Source organism: Elephantulus edwardii, unplaced genomic scaffold (genome assembly GCF_000299155.1).
Source record: "Elephantulus edwardii isolate Elephantulus edwardi_28Jun2011 unplaced genomic scaffold, EleEdw1.0 scaffold00151, whole genome shotgun sequence".
Taxonomy (NCBI): Eukaryota; Metazoa; Chordata; class Mammalia; order Macroscelidea; family Macroscelididae; genus Elephantulus; species Elephantulus edwardii.
In genome coordinates this window covers 1,603,555-1,622,267 of record NW_006399901.1, presented here as the reverse complement: position 1 = coordinate 1,622,267, position 18,713 = coordinate 1,603,555, and the positions used below count along the sequence as shown (strand labels likewise).

Genomic DNA, 18,713 nt, shown 5'->3' with positions numbered 1-18,713 from the left:
ATCATTATTGTTGCTGTTGTTAGGTGCTGTGAAGTCGAGTACAACTTGCAGTGACCCTGTCCTCTCCTGTGCCGTCCTCACATCGTCTGATACCCCCGATCCCATTGCTGCAGTCACTGTGTCAATCCACTTAATTGAAGGTCTTCCTCTCCTTTGTCATCCTTCTACCTTCTCAAGCATGATGTCCCTCTCCAAGGAATAACCGACATGCCCAAAGTATGTGAGATGAAGCTTCATCACCTTGGCCTCCAAGGACCACTCTGGCTGCACCTTCTTCAAGATATATTTGTTTGTTCTTTTTGTCAGTCCGTGGGATATTCTGTAGTCTTCTCCCTTAAATAAAGTCAGAACTTGTAAATAATTTTATGCTCACTCATTTATTGCAAATGAGTCAGAATTCGTCTCATAGCTGATTATCTGGTGGGTTTCCGGAGGCTATAAATTCACAAGAGGAGACTCTTCACCCTTCTCCCAGGATGTTGTTGGTAGGTTCAAATTGCCAAAGAGAGAGGTGGGTTAAGCAGTACAACTCCCTGCTGACTATGCCAGTAGAGTTCTTGAAATTTATTTATTGTTACTGTTGTCATTTCATGCTGTTGAGATGCCTGCAATCAATATAAACCCTATATTAAAAAAAGCAGCTCTGAATCCTTCCCTGTCCTGAGCTAGTCTCACTGACTCCAACACACCATCCCCCACTGCCCCAGTTGCTGTATCAATCCATCTCATCTGGGGTCTTCCTCTCCCATCCTTCCAAGCATGATGTCCTTCTCCAACCTCCTGGCCATGTGCCCAAAGTATGTGAGATGGAGCTTCACCCTCTCCAAGACAGATCTGTTTGTTTTCTTGGTGGTCCTTGGTATGTCCAAGACTCTTCTCCAGCACCACAATTTGAAGGCATTGATTCTTCTTCCGTCATCCTTAGTTATTGTCCAGCTCTCTGATGCATTGCAAGTAATTATGAAGATTACCGGATTAGGTGCACCTTAGTCTCTAGACTGACACTGTTGCTTTTCAGTGCTCTGGAGAAGTCCCTGACAGTAGATTTTCCCAGTGCAGTTTGTCTTTTAATTTCCTGACTGCTGGTGCCAGAGTGCTGATTGTGGAGCGGAGCAAAGTGTAATTGTTAACAACCTCAACCTCTTCTCCATCTTCATAAATAAAATAAATAGATACTAAATCTTCATTCACATCAATTAAAATTTCATTCAACAGGATCTTCCCTGTGCTTTATTCTAACCCTCTATACATTTGCAACCAAGGTAGAGCCAGAGTTTGTGGAGACTGAGATGGATTGAAAATGTAACAGAAAATTAGTCCCTGACAGAACACTGTTAAACAATTCTCAGGATTTACCAATCACAAAATGCAACGAGTTTATTGATAATGTTTAAACTTGAAATTGTAACTCTTACTCAAACCCCTTGATACTCTTACCATGCTTGCTGTCAAACTCCCACAGTCTGCAGGCACATGTCATCTATTTCATCTGCTAAAGTTCTTCAAGTTCTCTCTGCAAACTTCACCTTGCATCTATGTCTGTAACTCCTCATTTTGAAAGTATTCGATTCCTTCAGTAATATTTCTGTTTGAGCAGAGTATCAGTCTAGCATTTCTACTAGGACAAGGGCCAGAAAGTGGATCAGTAGTTGTTTAAAGTTGAGCAGTAGCAGGCAATGGGGTTTGGCAGCTAATAGAGAGGTTTCCGGAAAGATGAAAACACTTTGCAAGTAATTTTGGTGATGGTTACATAACCTTGTGGAAAACACTAAAAACCAATTACTTACACATTGAAGTGGGTAAATGACAAGTTAATTTAAAGGTTGGGGGTGGCGAGGTCTTGGGTTTGTCATGATTGTGACCATCACTCAAAGTCACAGATCCTTCTGCATATTGTTGTCAGGTGATACGAGGTTGACTACAACTCACAGCATCTCTATGAACCACAGACGTGAACCACCCTCTCAACGGCCACCATGCTCAAGCTCATTTTTTTTTTAATATTCACCATGTCAATCCATCTCACTAAAGGTCTTCCTTCTCTTTCACCAACCCTCTATCTTTCCCAGCATGATGTCATTTTCCACGAACTGGCCTCTCTTGACAACACGCCCAGAGTATGGGAGACCAAGCTTCGCCATCCAAGCCTCGAAGGAGCGCCCTGCTGCGTGTCCTCCAAAGCAGGCACATATGTCCTTTTGACAGTCTACGGAATGTTCAGTACTCCTCATCAACATCGTGGCTCGGCATTGGTCCTTATTCACTGACCAGCTCTCAGATGTGTAGGAAGCAACTGAAAATACCTTGGGGCCCTCACGTAAGAAATGGAAATGGGATTGCACCCAAGCTGTTTCTTACTCTCACCTGAGGGCAGGCTGCTCCTCCTTGGGCTTCCTCAAATATACCTTGGGCAGCTATACTGTGACAGAGAGTCCCAAAACACAATCTAAATTTATGCCAAGACTCAAACAGTGATGGGGCTCTGGTGGTATAGGCTGCTGTTGTTGTTAAGTGCTGTCAACTTAAGTACGACTCATAGCAATTGTATGAAGAACAGACCTAAACTCTGACTTTTCCTGTGCTATTCTCGTCATCTCTGCCATACTAGCTGCATTCACTGTTATCTATCCATATTGTTGAGGGTCATTTTCTCTTTCAATAACCCTCTACCTTTCCAGGCATGGCGTCCTCCTAAGAACATGCCCAAAGTGTAAGGAACAAACTTCTCTATTCTTGCCTTGAAGCGTTCATATGGGGTTCACACTCAGTTGATATCAGACACATGTAAATAAGATCACACAGAAATACTATTTGATGGCCATTATTAAATTTGAAGAAATGAATATATGTTGTAACACAAAGTGCTAGAGAGGATGTAATCGAAGAGAACTCAGCTCCTGCTGAAGGCTGGCTAAGTTGGTACCACCACTCTGAAAAACAATGTAGTATTATCATTCAAACCTCAACGTTCACAAACCCTGAGACTCAGCAATCCTAGTCCCTGGTGTGTCTGTGACAAGCTTCTGCACATGTGACCCAGAGATGAACACAAAAATATGCACACCAGTGAGCCCATCATTGCTAACCACTGGAACCACACCAAGTGTCTATACACAGAGGTAAAATTAATTTGGTGCAATCACACAGTAAGAGGATTAGAAGCAGGGAGTTCTGGTGGCCTAGTGGCAAGAAGGTGCACTGCAAATCTCACAAAGGCACACGGTTCAAATCCACCAGATGCTCTGCTGGAGGAGGGACAATCTCCTCCTGTGCCAGTCAGATCCAATATTCCACTATGACGGTACACTATATATAAATCTAAATCTAAATAGAAATATAAATAAAAAATATATAAAATATTAGAAGCAGTAGAGAGATATGCAGCTCCATCCAGCAACACAGGTAAACTTTTGGGAAGCATTGAATAAGAAAATGTTAAGTCTTAAAGGATGTACATGGTCTGATTTTTAAGCTCAAGTTACCAAAAAAACAAACAAACAAAAAAATTTAAAATAAGCACTAAATAGTATGCTCTCCAAATAAAACTAGCGATACAAGTATATTTTTTAAAAAGCAATTACATGTAAACCTTATGTGTGGACTAGTAATTTAATTGGAAGGTGGAAAGAAGAGGCTTGGGATGGGTAGGGGAGAAACACACGGATCTCTGAAGGTTAGTGGCAAAATGCCGGCTAGTTGAGTGTAGAGGTCGTTTCAGTACTTGTTCACATAACCACATTCTCCGTAGGTATCGTCAGTGAGACGCACACGTTCTTTCTTTGATCTGTCCTCTCATGGTGGGGATGGCGTACCCTCCAGTGGAATGCATCTCTACACTCAGGATTGTTGTTTGTTTTCTATAAAATCTACTGTGCAATAAAGTATGTGACCTTTCAAAAAACTTTCTAAGATGCATGTCCCAAAATGAGTATTTTTTAAGCAACTGTTCATGAATGAGACACAATGCATATGGGTGGCTGTAAGAAAAGAAAATAAAAAATAGCATTGGTCCCCACTAAAATGCAAACTAATTGTGGTCAAGTCAGGATCAGCTCATAGCTGACTCCCCAGTGGGATTCTGAGGCTGTAAATCACACTGGAGAAGAATGCCCATCTTTCTCCAGCACAGCAGCTGCTGGCTTTGAACCACTAACAAGGCGTGGCCTTTAGTTAGCAGCAAAACTCCTCACGTTCTATGCCACCAGAGCTGCCTTCCCCACCGCAGGGTTTAAGTACTACAATCAAATCTCTCTCTCTTTTTCTCTTTCAAAAAAATACCAAAGATTATACAAAATGTAAAGGCTATTTCACAGTAAAAAAAATCAAAGGAGGTATCTGATGCTTAGTTAAAATCACTGACAAGAACAGCTAGGCCATTTCTAAAAAAGCAGAGCAGTAAGTCACAGTGAGATAACACCCATCAAAGAAAGACTACAATAAAAAAAGACAACATCAAATATTAGGAAGGATACGAAGCAGCCTGAACTATCCTACAGGGTGGGTGGGGGCCTAAAATGATACAATCACTCTGGAGAATTGTTTGAACATCTCCTATCAAAGGAAGGATAATTTTTTTTTAAAAAAAAAGGAAGGATAATATCTATCTTTTAATCCAGCAATTCCACTCCCAGGAATTTATCCCAGAAAGATGAATGCAAATGTCAACAGTCATTTTGTCTAGAAGACTGTGTGACAATGTTTAGATGACTTTTCATTTGCAGTAACTTCAAGCTCTGGTATAGAAGGGACAGACTGTGGTCCAGTCATACTAAAAGCAATTAAAAAGAGCAAACTTCTGATACACACAACATAGATAAACCTCAAAAACATGCTGCGTGGAAGAAGTCTTACATGGGGAAGTACATACTGAATAATTCCATGAAGGACAGGCAAAATTAACCAAATAATGCAGGACAGCTAGGACCCCTGATGTTAGGTGGTACAAAGACTGCCTGAGGCTGATGAACAGAGAAGGCTTATACATTGGTAGTTTGGATTACAAGAGTATTCATTGGTTAGAATTCCAGTAATGACACATTTAAGATTTGTGTAATTCACAAACAAAATACTGAACTCTATTACTGATGTGAGAAGAATGGGAGTCTCAGAGCACTTAACTGAGCTCATGTAAAACCTATACCTAGACCAAGAGGCCACAGTGCAAACAGAGCAAGGAAGTCGTGGTGAGAAGGTGGAGGGTCAGCAAAGGAGAGGAAGATCCTCAACCAGGTGGATTGACATGGTGTCTGCTGCAGTGGGTCAGGCTGGCACAAGATAGGACAGGGTTCACACAGTAGCTATGGGTCATACTTGACTCAATGGCACTTAACAACAACACGAATGATGTGCCTTCTACAGTGTTTGAGGGTAAAGTACTGTTGTCTACAATTCACCTTGGAATGTATTTTTTAAGAAAGAAAAAAAACTAGGCTGACAGCTGGGTAGATGGGTAAATAAATATATGAGTGAGAAATACGTGTGTGTGTGTGTGTGTGTGTGTGTAGGTACATGTTGTCAAAGAGTTTCCGGGGGCAAGCCATTTTGGAAGTGGATGCCACTCCTGCTCCCAAGATTGTTTTTTTGTGTGTGAGTGTACCATTGAATAGGATCTGACTGGTACAGGAGGAGATTGTCCCTGCTTCTCTAGCAGAGCATCTGGTGCATTCGAACTGTGTGCCTCTGGAATTGCAGTGCAGCTTCTTGCCCCTAGGCCACCAGAGCTCCCTTCCAAGCTTGTTTAAATCAGGAAGCTCCACCAAACACTGTCCACCATGGGTAACCATTATCACGTTTGGCACACCAGTGTCACAGTGTTTAGCATCACAAATTACCTCTGTACAGCAATGGTGACCAGTGCTATACCACGGAGAAGAATGTTTGACAAAAAACAATTTAAACCAGGCCTGTGTATGTACATATATGTGTGTATGTATGTATATATATCTGTATCTCCAAATCCCCTACGGAGTTCCACTAACGCACCGGGTCACCATGAGTCATAATCACCTCACTGGCAGTGAGCAAATTCTCTCTGCTCCCCTTTGGCGCCAGCACCCTGGGGGTCCGTGGCTGCATGGTTTTGCTGTGTGTGGATAACTGAGTCTTTCTCAACTCAATGTGAGAACTCTCATGTCAACACCTTCCTTACTCAGATTTGAAGAAACATGGCGGGGTAGGGTGAGAAACCACAAGTGTGAAACCACATTTTCTGTGACAGCAAGACCTAAGTCAAAGCTGGGGCCAGTAGGAAAAATGTCCACCTCTCAGCACCTCACAGGAGAAGCTCCTGGACAATAGCTTGAGCTGGTCAGCGCTGGCTCGGCCTGCAGAACACTGCTGTCCAAGAACCCTCCCCGACCACACTGTGACAGGGAGAAAGCCTGGCGCTTCTGATTAATCGCAGGTCCACACAGCCACATCTCCTGCTATCAGCAGTTATTCAAATGCAACCACTTGGATTACAGCTCTTCACAACGGAGACGACAGTCTCTCCTTGTTCAGGTGGCAAGAAGGGCCTCCTGGTCAGGACAGGGGCAAGGGCAGGGAGCTGGGGAGGGTAAGAAAGAAGTGGGCAAGCAAAGATGGCAGCTCCCATTGCACAGACAGCACAAAACACTCAGGGTTGTGAGCTGCTTCCGGGGCAGTTTATTTTATTTGCCTAAGTCTGCAAAGAGGAGCAGGATAAAGGGTCAGCCTTCCGTTAGGAAGGTGACCAGGGCATGGAAAGGGTGATGACGTGAGGCACTGGCTGAGAAGGTCCTTGGGCATCAGTCAAAGCGTCTCCCTGTGCTATTGCTCATGATGCATGCTCAGAGGGTTCAAGGTTAATCGCCACTACAGTTCCAGAGACCACTCTCCAAACCCTACTCACCAAGGAACCTTACATGGCTGGGCTGCCGGTCATGCAGAATAAAAACCAAGCCCCTTTTATGGCACAGCCTTCTGCATTTCCAGAGGGGAGGGGAAAGATTCAGCTGGCAAGCCAACACAAGGGGGCAGGGGGCCTCTAACAATAACCAGCTTTGTGCTTTGTCTGACCCAAGTGAGAACACTGACCAAGCACAGTTTCATGTGGTTCAAAGGCTCTTCTCTCAGAACAAAGAGCATCTAACGCAAAGGGCTCTGGGAGTGCCGTGAATGGAATCATTTGTTCTGGTGACAGGAGGTGCCACCGAGAGCAGGCTTCTCGCTTTTGCCTCACTGAGCGCACTGCTGGGAATCTGCTTGGGAACAAACTCAAAAGACAAATTCCTCACGCCAAAGTGATGCAGGGCAGCAGCTCGGCTGAAGGGACGATCTGGGAAAGACTTAAATGTCTAACAGGGGAAAGAGACACAGAAGGTACATGCGAAGCCAGTGGGAAGCAGAGCACAGTGGCAATGTTATGTACTTTGAAGATGCAGCCGATATAGGGAGGTTGTTCATAAGGAGCAAAAGCATAGCACCAAAATAACCACCTAAGAACAGTGGCCTGAGAAGGAATGTTGTTGTTGGGCGCTGCTGAGTGAACTACAACTTATACTGAGCCCGTGAACAACCAATATGACCCTAGCCCTATCCTGTGCCATCTTCATCATGTCTGATAGGCGTATAAGCTCACTGACACAGTCATTGTGTCGATTCATCTCCTCTCTTTTGCTGACCTTCCACCTTTCCAAGGACCAGCCCCTCTTAACAATATGCCATAAAGATGGGAGATAAGTTCACCATCCTCGGCTCCAACGAGCACTGTAGCTGCACTTTCTCCAAGACATATTTGTTTCTCTTGGCAGTGCATGAGATTTTTGTTCAGTGCTCTTCTCCAACATCACAAATCAAGGGCATCAATAATTCTTCTGGTATCCTCAGTCACTGTCCAACTTTCAGATGCATAACAAGTAACTGAAAAGGCCACGGCTTGAATTAGATGCACCTTCGTTTTTATTCAGACAACATTACTCCTTAACACCTTAGAGAGGTAATGGAGGAAGGGAAATGCTATTATTACCTTGAACACCTGCAACTGTTGTCTTAGCAGTAAAGAACACTTACAGGAGGATCGACCTGTTGAAAAAACCAAGAGAGCTTGGCCAACAACAGTGTGTGTGCGGGAACAGGTGGGTGAGGTTGAGGAAGGGGTTTCATCAGGCAGAAGAGCAGCAAACAGCTAGGCAGCTGAGAGTCACACTCCAGGGGTCCCACGGCCACAGCACAGACCAGGCTGCTCTGATGAATGTACCCAATGGACCTGACCAGCCGCTCAGAAAAGACATCTGTCCTCTAACTGGCTCCCACCTCCAGTCGCAAAGGATGCTGGACGTGCCAGCTGGGAATGTGGGCGGGCCAAGGGTGCTGTGCAGGTGGGTTCCGGTCCGAGTCCTCGGCCTCCTTCGCCTCACCACCCCACCCCAGCCCGTTACTATTTCTGAAGCTGTGCGTCAGGAGTCATCATTATGCACACACACGTCAGAGGGAGCAGGACAGAAAAGGAAAGTCGTCTTTGGCAGCTCAGAACGTTATCTTCGTTCACATTGCTCATCTCAGTTGCTGGCTGGAGCTGACTGGCACTTTATTGGAAATGGAGGCCTGGGGGCAGGAACCCAAATCCACAGGGTGCCAAGCTGAGGGTCCAAACAAGCAGCCCTGACATGTCATTGGGAGCTGGAGGAAGATGTCCACGGAGCAAGTCTCTCAGGCCTGGGTGGGGCCCTCGATGCTCAGGTTCAGCCCATGTAGCCTGATGCCAGTTGTCCCCTGTCCACACTGGCTCTGAGGCTTCCTCTCTGTTTCTCAGGCCACCATGAGGTCTCCCCATCTGTCTCCTAGGGCCTCTCTGAACCCTACTCCTACCTAAGCTGGGGCCCTCTTATGGGGGTGTCACCTGTCTCTACCTCGCACCTGGACATCCCTCTCTATCTTTGCGCAAGGGGTGACACATGGCCAGCCAAACACTCTCTTGATAAATGTTTATCTCAACAAAAGCTGCTGTGGATGGTTGTGCAGGTTGTACCCTGCATAACCCTAGGGGGTGATGTCTGCACCAGCGTGCAGATCTGGTGGGGTGTTTGTTTGTTTAAAAACCCTTTATAGTAAATGGAAAAGAAGAGTCTTGATATAGTGAGCACATCACAGCAGTTTGGAGATGAGGGAAGTGTACAGGATTCTGTTTCCTTATTTGCACAAGGTGCTCTATGGGCCGATCATACCAAACTCTAAATTCAAAATCAACTGCTCCCTATTCCTTGGGGCCCCTCATGGTGGCAGAGCCCTGAGCTATGGGCTCCACATGGCCTGTCATTCCCAAATTGCCCACCTCCTTCCTGGGCATGCTTCTGATCATGCATAGGCAGAGGTTAATGCCTGGCTCATGAGCGGTGCCCTTCACTGCTGCACCCAGGGTGGGGGCTAGGCCTGACTAGGACCCATTCTCTGAGCCACAGAGCAGCCTCCACTCATCACTCGGGGGCTCAAGATACGCAGGTGAGGCCCTGGGGCAGCCCCGCTTGTCCAGCAGGAACCACCGGGTGAAGTCTACCGGGTTCCACACACTTACCCACGTGCACACTCATGTGCAATGCTCCTTGACACTCAGAAAATTCTTCCTCCCACAACCTGAGACACCCCTGGCACACAGCCGCGCCCACCCTCATTCCCTTAGCCTCCTGCCACTCCTCCGTCTCTGTCTGCAGAACTTTGTGTCTCAGACTTTGAAAAGATCTCAAATCTCAATACTATGACTGGTCCTTCTTGGGCTCCAAGCTTAGGCAGACAGGCCTGCGCTCTGTCCTTTCCCAAAGGAGGCCAGGCTCCTGTGCATCCTTCTAGGCTGCGCTCTGTCACAGGGCTAGGCCCAAATGGCTGCTTGGTCAGATGTCAGCCCTGAGGAAGTAACCAAGAGACACCATTGGCCAGATTCTTTGCTTAACAGAAAAGATAGATTCATCCAACATCTCTTAATGTTTACTGATCTTCAAGTTCAATGAAAACCATAGAAAATCCTGATACCCTATACCGCCCACCCCTCTGTCCTCCACCTCTGGGGCATAGTCTGTAGTAAGTCACACTGCTAACCAAAGGCTGCACGCACTTCTCCAAAGGTTCGATTCCACCAACTAACTCCTCTTCCTGGGCTTTACCACCTCAGAGACTGGAAGGAGGGTCATTATGAGTCAGAATCAATGTAGCGGTAAGGGAGCAACAAGAGTTCACCCCAACTTTCTCCACTCCGAAGGTCTGCTCCAGGGCACCCCAGCCCTGCCCACTGTGGCCTCCAACACTCAAGCCCAGCAGATTCCCAGTCCAGAACCTTCTCTGCTAGCCTGTCTATGGCCCATGACCCTTCATTCAATGACATGTGGTGAGAGCTGGCCATCAGCAGGCTCTGATCTCATTTGTGCCCCTTGCAGTTCTGGGAAAGTTGCTCTCCTCCTTGGGAGTTCCCATCTGCATAATGCCAACAGCTGTCTCACTTGCCATCACTGATTCAGCATCTCCCGTGGCCTCAGGAGAAGTCAGGAACACTCTGTGCACCCTCCCTGGTTTTGCCCAGGCTGGCCCCATGCACGCATCCTGTGGTTGTGTGGCAGGCTGGTTCCTTGCCTCAGCGCACCTTCCAGCAGTAAAATGTTGCTACCCGGTGGGTCTGCTTGTGAAACTACGTTTTTAAAAGCTCACATACAGGCAGCTACACTCACAGTGGAGGGACCCAGGGGTAGTAAAGGTGGGCAGCTGCAAAATCCTAGCAAGAGCCTGGAGACATTCCTATTATGTATTATTGTCACTAGGTTACTTTCCCAGGTAGTACTGAACTGTCACCACACCCATTCTACAAGAAGGCAGAGAGGTTCCATGCAGTGACGTGTCGGAGAGATTGTCCTACATCCACACATCTTACCACGTAACGCTGACCACTAATCTTTCTCCTGGGTGTGAGGATGGCACACACAGGGTCACTGTCACTCTGGAGTCCCCTTTCCACAAGCTATTTGCTCTCCACCCTTTTCAGTGCCATGCCCTCCTCATCACCTCTGACTACATGCCCTCTTCTTGTCCATCTGTTCTTACTGGTCCAACAGACCACAACTTGTAGAGCCCACGCCCACCTCTCCTGCCATGCTCAAGCACCCCCTGTCCCATCCTCCACCTGCCCCCTCTCCTTCATCAGACAAAACCCAGCCGTGGTCACCTTCCCCCAGGGAGGTTCTGCATAATCTTCCGGGGCCACTAAGAGTCACCTCCAGGCTTCCTCCATCAGTCCAGGGAAACTACTACCCAGAGTTGGTCACAAAGAGAGCAGACAGGTGACAGGAGTCATCATTCCAACCAGAAAACTAGAAAGTTACACGTGAACCAGGAGGAGCCCCAGGGAAGAGCAGGGCCCAGGGACCCCTCATCAGGGACCCTAGCAGGAACCCCCACCAGGGACCCCCACCAAGGACCCCAGCAGGGACTCCAGCAGGGACCCCCAGGAGGGACTCAGCCTTTGGAGGCCCTTCCATCCATGAGGGAAGAGGAACGATGATGACATGCATGTGGAGGACCGTCCAGCACTTACAGCCCAATAGAAGGGAATGATGGACATTCATATCACCTAGACCAACAGAAGGGACCCCAGAAGAGTCTAGAAGAGGGATCCCCACTGATCTCACTGAAAAGTGCTGCAGGAGTAATTGAAACGGGAAATAAATTTTCACAGATGCATCTGATGAACAAGCGAGGGGTGGGCATGGACCTTTGCTGGAGTGGAGAGAGCAGTATGTCTGGGCTGGGGTTGGGGTGAGGCCTCAGGGTGGTCACCTGGCACCTGTGGGGGGGTTAGTGATTAGCACAGAGAGTCAGCCCTCATCACAGGTCCTGGTTGTTCCTCCTAGGACCTCAGCAGATGTCAGATACAGAGAGCACATGAGCTGACACCTTGACAAGCCCTTCCCAAAAGGAGCCCACGGTGACTTCTGGAGGAAGACACCTCTTCGTACATCCATTCTCAGCAGGCGTCCTGTGAGGCTCCGTCACTGAGAAAGGTCCCTATCCTATGCCTCAAAAGTGAGAAAAGACTACATCAAAGCCACAGGTCTGCAAACACCCAAGTCCCACCTCACAGCCACACAATGACACTAGTGAGGTGGGACACTGAGCTTGGGAACCTGCACAGACACCTTCTTGCCTGAGCTGGTACACTGGCCCTCAATGGTCCAGGCTGGCTGCTATCATCTTGATCCCTGGTATCCTCTGTGCCCGAGCTCGCCTGGTCTCTGGTGGTGAAGAGTGCCTGCCTATTGCTGTATAGCAGCAAGTGAGAACTGCTGATCCTCCAGCAGGTTTTTAGAGGTGGTAAATCCCATGGGAGGAGGCCGCCCATCTTTCTCCTGGGGAGCAGCTGGTAAATTCAAACAGTGTGGCAGCGGAATTCCTTACCACCAAGCCACTAAGCTCCCTCCTAGGTCTTGTTTGTTCTGAGCTTCACATTCCAACTAAAAAAGATGTAGGTGCCCACTATGTTCACAGATGCCATGTCTCTTTCATTTATACACACACACACACACACACACACACACACACATACACACACACCCTAAAAGGACCATTCCCTACTCATGCTGGACCAGGCTAGGCTCTGTTCAAAACAGACATGAGCTAAATAACAGTCTCACTGATAGAGTAACAATCAAAACCCAAATGTCTAGTTGATTCTCATTCACAGCCATTCTACAAAACAGAAGAAAAGTACTCAATCCAGTTTCCAAGGCTGTGATTGTTACTAAGGAGCGAGGAGCAGCTGGTGAGTTTGAACTGCCCACCTTCTGGTTAGTGGCTGGAGCATTTAACCATGGTCTCAGAAAGTCTCCCTACTGACAGTGCTGACATCTTTTCATCTCCTAGCAACCCCGAGGCTGGAGCTGGGTCTCCTTCTACTTGCATAGCCACTTCTGTTCCTGGTCACCCCTCCTAACTCGCCTCCACTTACTCTCCTCAGAAAATGCCATGCAGAGTGAGACTGTGAAGAGGAATGGGGGTGAGAAGATCTGGTCTTCGACAGTCGACACACCTTGAGCTCCCAGACAAGGGAAGCATCTCTCCTACAAGCAGATCAGACCCCACTTGTCAGCAAGTTTCCAGAGAAAGTCAATCAAAGGAAACCACTAGGTGAATCCACAGAAAAAAGGCCATTCAATGTGTAATGGATACAAATTTTCCTTTCACTAAAAGCCAAAATTCAGCTCTGAAGGAGTCTATCAAAACTGACACCAGAAGCATCATGCAAAATTTTCAGACAACCAAACCACTTTATAAATGACACTCTATTTCCACTAAAAACCGGAGTGGCGTCTTATGCTCTAAACTCAGAAAACATTCTTTGAATAAAAATTCAATCGCACGTTTCCTTAAGGGAGCTGTAGTAATGAAATAAAAATTAAAATGATGTTTACAACTATAAAGGCTTCAAAGGCTTCCCAGAGAGGCGGGCTTTGGGGCAACTTTAGCTTTAAATGTGCTTTGGGGGCTGTGCCTTTCTGAGGAGCCAGGAGCAAGGAAATCACTTTAATAAGGGTTAATGCCCATCAGGGAACGTTCATTTCTGACCATCACCAGCTCTCATAATTCTGTGATCAATAAACTGCTTCCGTGTACTTTAAACCCACAAGGGTCAAGGAGTCATGATTTCTACCCATAGTTTCACGTTCTAAGAGTAACACTCAAGATAAATGCAGAAAGTTCCACTTACTCAGAGTCTACGATTAAGCAGGGTGCAAGCCTCAGGAAGGGGCAGGCAGGCAGAAGCGTGGCCAGCGGGCATGGTCTCCCCCAAAAGCTGCCAGCCAGCCTGTGGCCCCAGCGCCCACACACCCGATCCCACAGCGGTCAGCAGGACGCCACCCCTGCAGGGAGGGGGATATCCCTGGCTTAAAACATAGGGGTGACTCCCCAGAGCCTGTCACACTTACTCAAAGCTGGGGGTAGGGAGAGTTGGCAAGGAGGGGGCGCACCCTGCAAAGCCCATACTTTGGTTACAACACTACTTTCGTTTTCTTCCAAGAAAGCTCTGGACTGGACTGCATTTCCCCTCTGCAGAGGTTAAGGTTACTCGGAGACTCGCGCCTCTCTAGCCACAACCTCATCTTTCAAAAGCTGGGGAGCGAGTCCAGAGCGCACGCGAGGGCAGCGGGGAGAGGGAGGAGGAAAGGGGGGGTGCGGGGACAGGGGTTCCCTGAGGTTCCCCAAGCGCCCCACGCGGGAGGCAGTGACATCAGAGACAGAGGCGCAGTGAAGGGGGAGGCGCAGATAAAAGGGAGCCTGGTGGGGGGCACTTGCTCCCAGGAGTAAGTTCATGGGGCGCCTGAGACCAGGATTGACATGAATGACATTCCGAAGCAGTGGGACAAGAGGGGGGAGGCATCTCTGCTGACGAGTCATCGTGACACGGGGGCGGGCAGGGGACTGGAAACTGGCCCCTGGGCGCTGGAACTTGGGGTCACCAGAGGCTGGGTGGACGCGGGCATGCAGCGAGCCGGGCGCCGGTGGCACTAACCCTTCTTAAATTTATTCAGGCAGCCGGAGCTGCAGAAGGAGCGCACGGAGGCCGCCTCCCAGCAGCCGCGTCCCTTCATCCCCGCGGCGGGGCGGCCTCCGGGCTGCGGGCTGCTACATGGCGCCGGGCCGGGGTGGGGGCTCGCCCGGACGCGAGCGCACAGCTCGGCGGGCCGCCGGGTGGTGGTGGCGGCAGCGGCGGCGGTGGCAGCGAGTGGGTCCCGGCGCTGCGCTACCACAATGCACCACTGCCGGTGCACGAGCCCGTTAACCCCGTGGGCGCCACGGGAGCCGGGCGCGAGCGGCCGCGCGCCGCCCCCTGCTCCTCCCCCGGGAGCGCAGCCTCGGCCTGGTGCCACCCCCGGGCTCCCCGAATCCAGGGCGTGCCAGCTGGGTTTCCCCTTGAACGCGGAGATGCGGGCAAAGGGGCTGTTCCCTGAAGCAGGCAAAGGGGCAACTTTATTTCAAAGGAAAGGATAATGCCCTTGGGAAGCGAAGGGCGCGTGGGGAAGGGAGGTGGTGCAGGGCCAGAGGGAGATCCCAGGAAACTGGGATCTCCACTGCCAACAGGCCACCCTGTGATTCTGCTGCGGTGGCAGCCGATGCACCTGTGTCTCGCTACCTGAAGCCACCTGTCCTCAGGGGGAAGGCAACAGGCGGGGCTCCAGGGAATGAGGCTCCCTTGGCAATGGCCAGAGAACCTCGGGACAACTGGGGACAAACGTCTTTCTCTGCCCCAGCCTCTGGTCCAGCTACATGCAGGACGTCTCTGTAGCTTGTCTGAGAATGCCCAACTCTGAGCTTTCCTGTTGGCCCCCTCACCCCCCACCCCTTCCCTCTTTCACGGCTCCCTCTTCCACCTAGCTGGGGGCAGCTGCAGCCAGCCAGTACTCACGCCAGAAACGTGCGTGCCATCCTTGACTGGACTGTTCACCTCTAATCCTATTCAGCTCGGCGTGCCCCAAACGGCCAGAATGCCATCCCTTCTCAACGCAATTGCTGCCACCAGGTCTGACTGACCCAGCCTGTGGATTTTCACGGCCAGCAGCGCGGGCATTTGGTCCTAATTGGCTGCCACTCTTGGCTAGGCAGACTGAGCCACAAGCAGCCCCCTATAAGCAGGCTCTCCGTCTTCCCTTTCTATCTGCCTGAACACACCACAGGCAGGCCTGTCCTCATTGGCCAGCCTTGCCCAGCTCCCCTTGCCTCTTGGTGCCTAAGCCCTGGGTCTGTTCCACCCCCACCAGAGCCCTACTCAACATCTTCACCTCATAGCAGCTCCATCAATGGGATTTTTCAAGGGTAATTTACTGAAGGTATTCAATTTTCACCAGCTAAAAGGTGTTCAAGTACAGAAGATAGTCCCTGTTCACATAATAGTCTCTGGGTGCTGAGATGCTGATCTTTGCAACAACAGACTACTTCCACCTGGAGACGTAATCCTTGGCGAATGTGTTAGAGTCACTGGCTCATGGTCGTGGGAAGCTTTTAGTCAACTACTCTGGGCCTTGGTTTTCTGGCTACAAAACAGTGAAATAACAGTTACCACTGTGGACTACTGCTCTCTCGGCATTAGCTATACACTCTTAGTAACTCGCCCCCAAAAGCCTTGCCTGGTGGGTTCCACCAGCACCCCCTTCTCAGCAGGTGCTCATAGTCACCTGGCTATGCAGCTCTGGCTTAACTCAAAAGACTGAGTTCTGCACCCTTCTCCAAGCTACATCGCAGGCTACCGAGGCTTCATGAGGGGGAAGAAAATGGGATGGGTAAGATGAAGTGTTGAGATGCTTTGGGGACATTAGAAGCACACAGTGAAGTAGCTATGGGTGCAAAAATCTACCCAACTGGAGATATTTAACCAGGCTGAGTTCCATGGAGCTTGGAAGCCGGAATCCTAGCCCTGACGAAGGCTGCCTGGCCTAGTGGACTCTGGGGGTGGCTGCCCTGAGGGTGGTTGACCCTGTTTGCTGCTGCTGTTTCTTCCACTGCTTACTCACCCTCACCTACAGCCATGCCCTGACTGGCTCACAGCTGGGTAACTGAGACAAGAGGGAATAAAACCAACTGAGGATGAATTTGGAACTGATAAAGAAAAAGTGGGAGAAAATCTGGCAGACCTGCTAAGGCTCCCTTGGCACAGGATAGAGCAGGGTTTAGGGCTGTTGTACATAGGGTCGCTATGAGTCGCAAACGACTCGACGGCACATATCAACAACAACTATAAATCACATAACTAATTACTAGATTTGCAACAAGGGTAAAAATAGGCAAACATATGTGGTTTACAAAGGTGGACAAATAGGGTATCTGTGTAAAGGAATGTCTATGTGAGGAAAGGCATGGTTAGGTACATCTGTAGGTGTGTATACATGTTTGTATGCTGCATACATACATGATGAACCACAGAGAGGACACAGTTAGGAAGGCTCCCCAGACATGTCCCCAGAACTGGCTGACAAGGTTGAAAGGCTTATGTCCACCACCTCAGGGGATAACTTAGTCAAATGTCATACACACTAACTAGGATAGGCAGTCTCCATCCATGCGATTAACTGATTCTGAAAACCCACCGGAGGGTCAGCTATGAGTTGGTTTCGACTCGATGGTACACAACAACAACAACAACCTCCTAGCTTGGTGAATAGTACCTGAGGTCTTAAAAGTGTGTGAGGGGCCATCTAAGATATAACTTTCTGGTCTCTATTCATTAGAAACAAAAGAAGATGAAGAAAAAGTCTCCAAGAAGAAACTAATTCAAAGCCCTAATCAACAAAGCGGGAGTTAACCGCCTCTGAAAACCCACCCACTTGAGGGTCAGCTATGGGTCGGATCTGACTCCATGATACACAACAACAACAATCAACAAAAGGGAGCTCTGGTAGCCTAGTGATAAAAAGCTATGCTTCAGTATCAAAGGCACATGGTTCAAATCCACCAGCTGCTTCGTGGAGAAGGACGGGTAATCTCCTCCTGTGTAATTAACTGCCTCTAAAAACCTGCTGGAGGGTCAGCTAAGGGTAGTTCCAACTGCACAGTACACAACCACAACAATCAACCAAGAGGAGCTCTGGTGGCTAAATGGTAGCGAGCTGCGCTGTCAATCCAAAAGCATTCCGTTCAAATACGCCAGGTGCTCCACAGGAGAACGAGAGCCGTCTGCTCCTGTGTGATTTGTTGTTGTGTGCCATCGAATCGGAACCGACCCATAGCTGACCCTCCAGAGGGATTTCAAAGGCAGCTAAATGCACAGGAGGAGACTGCCCATCCTTCTCCTGGGGAGCAGCTGGTGGATTCGAATCCCCTGCCTCAGGGATGGCAGCACAGCTCTTTCCCACTAGGCCACCAGAGCTCCCTCTTATGTGATTTACTGCCTAAGAAAATCCACCACTATGACTGACTCGAAGGGAAATAACAGCAAAACAAGCGACAAAAACTCAACCTCCTCCTAACAGACCCTCAGGGTTTTTGGAGGCTCTAATTCACACGGGAGAGGACCGCTCATCTTTCTGCTGCAGAGCAGCTGGTGGATTTGAACTGCCAAAGGGGTGCCACGTTGGATAGTGCTGCAGTTCCCTTCAAACTATGCCATCAGAGCTGTAAGGACTAAAAGCCTAAACAAACCACAGCCTTTTCTATCCTGAGACCAGAAGAACTACATGGTACTTGGCTACCGCCATTGACCATTTGACCAGGTGCACAACAGAAGAACATGGATCATCTGTAGTCTAAAAATAAGAAAAAGCAAATTCTTTTAAAAAAGGCCAGACATGATGATGGATAGAGACTAGAGGAACTGCCGGTGTTATTGCCGGAAGATAGTCTCTGAATGTGGAACTGAAAATACTTCTGCAGGTTATCTTTTAGCCAACTAACAGATTTCTTAAAAAAGAAACAGTATCACACATGAGTTAATTGTTCCCTTAACCAATGAGAACAAACAGCCAACACTTCCTCACTAGGAAAGATAAGAAGTCAAGGAGGGGTAGGGAAGCTAGATCAAAGGAAACAGAACAACTAGAATGGAAATGATGAGATTGCTGACAGTTGTAAGAACTGTAAACCACTGGCACTGAACAATCTGTGTAAGGACTATTAAAGGAGAAGTGAGTATGAGGTGTGAAATTTCACCTAAAATATTTTTTAATTGTTGTTGTTGTTGTTATATGCTGTCGAGTCACTTGCGACTCATAGTGACCCTATGTACAACA

At 48.6% G+C, this 18,713-nt stretch overlaps 1 protein-coding gene across 3 annotated transcripts in view; it reads right to left on the bottom strand.

The window, feature by feature from the left end:
• Positions 1-18,713, bottom strand: part of OSBP2 (oxysterol binding protein 2) — a 237,594-nt gene that overhangs the window by 68,813 nt on the left and 150,068 nt on the right. The window contains exon 1 of one of the 3 annotated variants that reach the window (XM_006894796.1): positions 14,507-14,585. The exons of the other annotated variants lie outside the window; for them this stretch is intronic. Within the exon in view, the coding sequence (XP_006894858.1) occupies positions 14,507-14,585 (79 nt within the window). Of the gene's footprint in view, positions 1-14,506; positions 14,586-18,713 lie in introns of those variants that run through there. 3 annotated transcript variants of the gene reach the window in all.